General features: G+C 43.0%; 1 protein-coding gene across 1 annotated transcript; it reads left to right on the top strand.

Moving 5' to 3' along the window:
- Positions 1–183: 183 nt before the first annotated feature.
- Positions 184–3,103, top strand: FAM96A (family with sequence similarity 96 member A; the record flags this gene model as incomplete). Its single annotated transcript, XM_017738449.1, has 4 exons — positions 184–394; positions 1,506–1,555; positions 1,894–1,939; positions 2,661–3,103. Coding segments are annotated over 4 exons (405 nt in total), but the record flags the coding sequence as incomplete, so codon positions are not given.
- Positions 3,104–3,616: the final 513 nt, after the last annotated feature.

Genomic DNA, 3,616 nt, shown 5'->3' on the forward strand with positions numbered 1-3,616 from the left:
GGAACCACGCCGGTCCTGAGGGGCTCAGAGCGGTGAGGGGGCCCCGAGGGGCTGGAGGTGCTCCATGTGGGGCAGGGAGAAGGGGCCGTGTTTGGCTTATTTGGCTCGTTTGTTGTGGCTTCCAAAGAGGAGCAACATCAACAGTGCCGGGAAGGTGGGGGCTCATAAAATACCTTTTATTAAATCCAGGGAAGATACCTTATTGTTGCTCACTTGTCTCGTGCCTCAGATATAATCCGGACTATCCGGGACCCGGAGAAGCCGAACACTTTGGAAGAACTGGAAGTGGTGACAGAAAACTGTGTGGAAGTGCAGGAGATAGGGGAGGATGAATATCTGGTCATCATCAGGTTTACACCAACAGTACCTCATTGTTCCTTGGCCACTCTCATCGGTGAGATTTGTTTAATTAAATGAGAAACAAAGAGCACAAGCTTAATTGGAGGTTGTCTGGATACCATCAGTCCCAGTTCAGATTCAGTGTTGCCTGGCTCTGTTGGTCTGACCAGGAACTGCATCTTGAGACTCCAATTATCAGTGTAACCAAACCAAAAACCAAACCAAGCAAAAAAACCCCAAATCCAGAGAAATGAGGACATCCATCTGTTTGTGTCATGTTAGGGAATCTCTTCAAAGAGAACCTCTCAAAACTCTGCTGGAAAGTGGTACAAAAGTCCTTTGTATTCTCCAAGTTACTTCATTAATGTTATTAATTGACAATTTCTCAGCTCTTAGTTCAAAAAAAAGAAAAAACAAAAAAAACCCTGCAACTTTCTGCTTGTCCCCTTTCCCTCCCCTGTGGGCTGTTCTTCATTCTCACACATGCCCAAAAATCCCCACATGCTATCCAAGAATCCCCAAAAAGTCTTGATCCATCAGGAGTTGGAAAGGAATTAAGTTGAATGAGAATTTACACTGGCTTATTTTTCCTTTTTATTTTTTTTTTTTATGATTTGTGGTGAGATTTCATCTGAAAATGTCACATCTGAGAGCTCTGACATGATTTGTTTAAATGTGCCAATGTTAGAAACTCAAAATATCAATACTAAGATTTCTCAGTGTGTTTTAAGATTAGAGATCAAGTATTTAATTCAGTGAGGAAATTACTGTACTTATGCCCAAATAATTTATGTTGGGTTTTTTAATAAATATTAAAGAACAACCCAGGCACTCCCCTGAGTACAGACGCAGCCACAGGATGGTTGGGAGGCTGTATGAAAAATACCAAAGAAAGCTGAGAATACAGGAATTTGTCTCTATTTGGTGTTTGTAGGAGGTGTTTAGAGAGCAGAGACCTCCCAACCTTGTAAGGCAGGTCAGAACTTACCTGAGAAGCTGCACCCAAAGGGTCAAACTAAGAATTATTTAGTCCCTCTGTGGCTTGTGCTGCTCCGAATACAAAAGGACATTGTCAGTTACACTGATTGTTAAATATGGATTCTCTGAATATGCACCTCAAACCTCAAATTTTACAGGAAAATCTCTTTTGTGTTCTGTTTTAACAGGCCTTTGTTTAAGAATAAAACTTCAGAGATGTTTGCCTTTTAGACATAAGGTAAAGTGCCTGGTTTGAAGCCTATTTTAAACTGCATGAATGAATGGCAACCTCCCTAAATTAAACACAGCGATTTACAGACCTTTAGAGACTTGACCAAAACAATTTGAAGAATAAATTAACTACCTGAGGATTTCTGCTGTTGATTTTTGGGTGGTTGTTTTGTTTTTAGAGCTCCCTCCTCCCAGCTGAAGAGTGTAAAGGGAGCTCTATCCACCAGTCCCCTCCTGTAGCAGCAGAGGGGACAGGCACTATGTTTGGGGGGGACAGTGTTTTACCTTCAGGAAGGAATATATTCCACTGTTGTGGTGCTCCTAACACTGCTGATCTCTCTCTAGCTGGAAATCTACATTTCTGAGGGCACACATTCCACTGAGGAGGACAGTGAGTAGAGCCTGTGCATGCTGCTGCTTCAGCCTCTTTGTGCTCTGTGGGGTGCTCTCCTCCCCTGCCTTCCCAGAAATTAATACCCTGTGAAAGCTTGAAAACCAAACAGCATCGAGGTGTTTCCAAAGCTGTGGTGACTCTGTGACCACCTGCTTGTTGCTGGTTTGGTTTTATAACAAAACTCCCTCCGTTCTTGCAGGCGTTGTGTTTGGAACAAAAGGAGGTGCTGCTGAATAATTAACATGAAGAGGTGCCTCACCCATTGATCTCGCTGTCCTAAAACCTGCACAACAAAAATTGATGTTTCTCAGTCAGTTTTTGATGTAAAGCTTGCAGGACATGGATGTTCTGCACAGCCAGAGTCAGGCACTGCCTTAAGCAGCCGTGGAGTCCAGGCAGTGCCCTGGGCTTGAGCATTCAGTGTCTGGCAAAAATAGGTTGTTTTGGTTAAATAGCTAGAAACTGAACCTGGAGAACCTGGGCTACTAATTTATCATTAATTTCACTCTTGATTTTGGGACATGTCATTGGATCACCTTACATGCTTTTCCTAAACTAGAAAAGTGACAAGAATTACTGATGTCCAGTGGTTGTTTTGTTGTGACTGAGCTTTCATTTCCCAGTAATCCTCCTTGTAATGTCCTTTTCCCCTGAGCATCCCCACGCCCTCGGCTGTCCCTGGAAGCCCCTGATCCCCCCTCTCCCGGGTGTTTTGCAGTCAACAAGCAGATCAATGACAAGGAGAGGGTGGCAGCGGCGATGGAGAACCCGAACCTGCGGGAGATCGTGGAGCAGTGCGTGACTGAACCCGACTAGGGACACTGCTCCTGGGGACAGCCCTGCTGCAGACTGAGGAAAATTATAATAATCAAGGCCTTGAGTTTAATACTTGAGTTCTTTTTACTTTCCCACATGTTTTTTAAAGACAAATTGTTTATAAGATAGATTTAAATTATGAGGAATCAGTCTCTAAAGAAAGTCCAGTGTATAGTGCTAAGAGTTTGTAATTTTTGGTGTCCAGAGGAATATTTTGTGATTCAAAGCAACACATCTGCATTGCCTTCTGAGAGACATTGTGATATAAATTCAGTTTTGCAAGTTAAATTTCTACATTGTTTCAATCACTGCACTGTAAAAATAAAACAGATTCTTGTACTGAAATGCTGCTTTCTGGGTCATGAATCTGGTTTTTTTCTTAAGGATTAAGTTTAGATTTCTATTAGAGAAATTAATTTCATTCAGCTTCTTTGGTGTTGATAAACATTAAAGCTGAAATTAATTCACAAAAGAATTTGGAGCTGAGGGACTGGACTAGAACAAGGAGATTTTTACTGGGACACAGTTCCTGCTAAATATTTGTGCTCTTTTCCCTGTTGATGTTACACATTTCTGATTCTGGAAGCTTTGCTTTATAGCCACCCTGAGGGTGATGGTTCCATATGGACAAGATCTTGCCAGTTTGATCCTGCTTTTCCTTCCGACTTTCCTGCAGAGTTGGAGGTGAGAGCATCCCACAGCCCCTCCTTCTGCTGGCTCCCACTCCCCTGTTCCCTGTCACTGCTCCCTGACTAAGCTTACCTGGAGCATCCAGAACATTTCCAGCTGCCCCGCGTTTCTCACTGGAGACATTCCCCAGGGTTCCATTGCAGCTGTGGATCTGAGCATGGATTTACC

The sequence above is a fragment of the Corvus brachyrhynchos genome, unplaced genomic scaffold (assembly GCF_000691975.1).
Source record: "Corvus brachyrhynchos isolate BGI_N302 unplaced genomic scaffold, ASM69197v1 scaffold200, whole genome shotgun sequence".
Lineage (NCBI taxonomy): Eukaryota > Metazoa > Chordata > Aves > Passeriformes > Corvidae > Corvus > Corvus brachyrhynchos.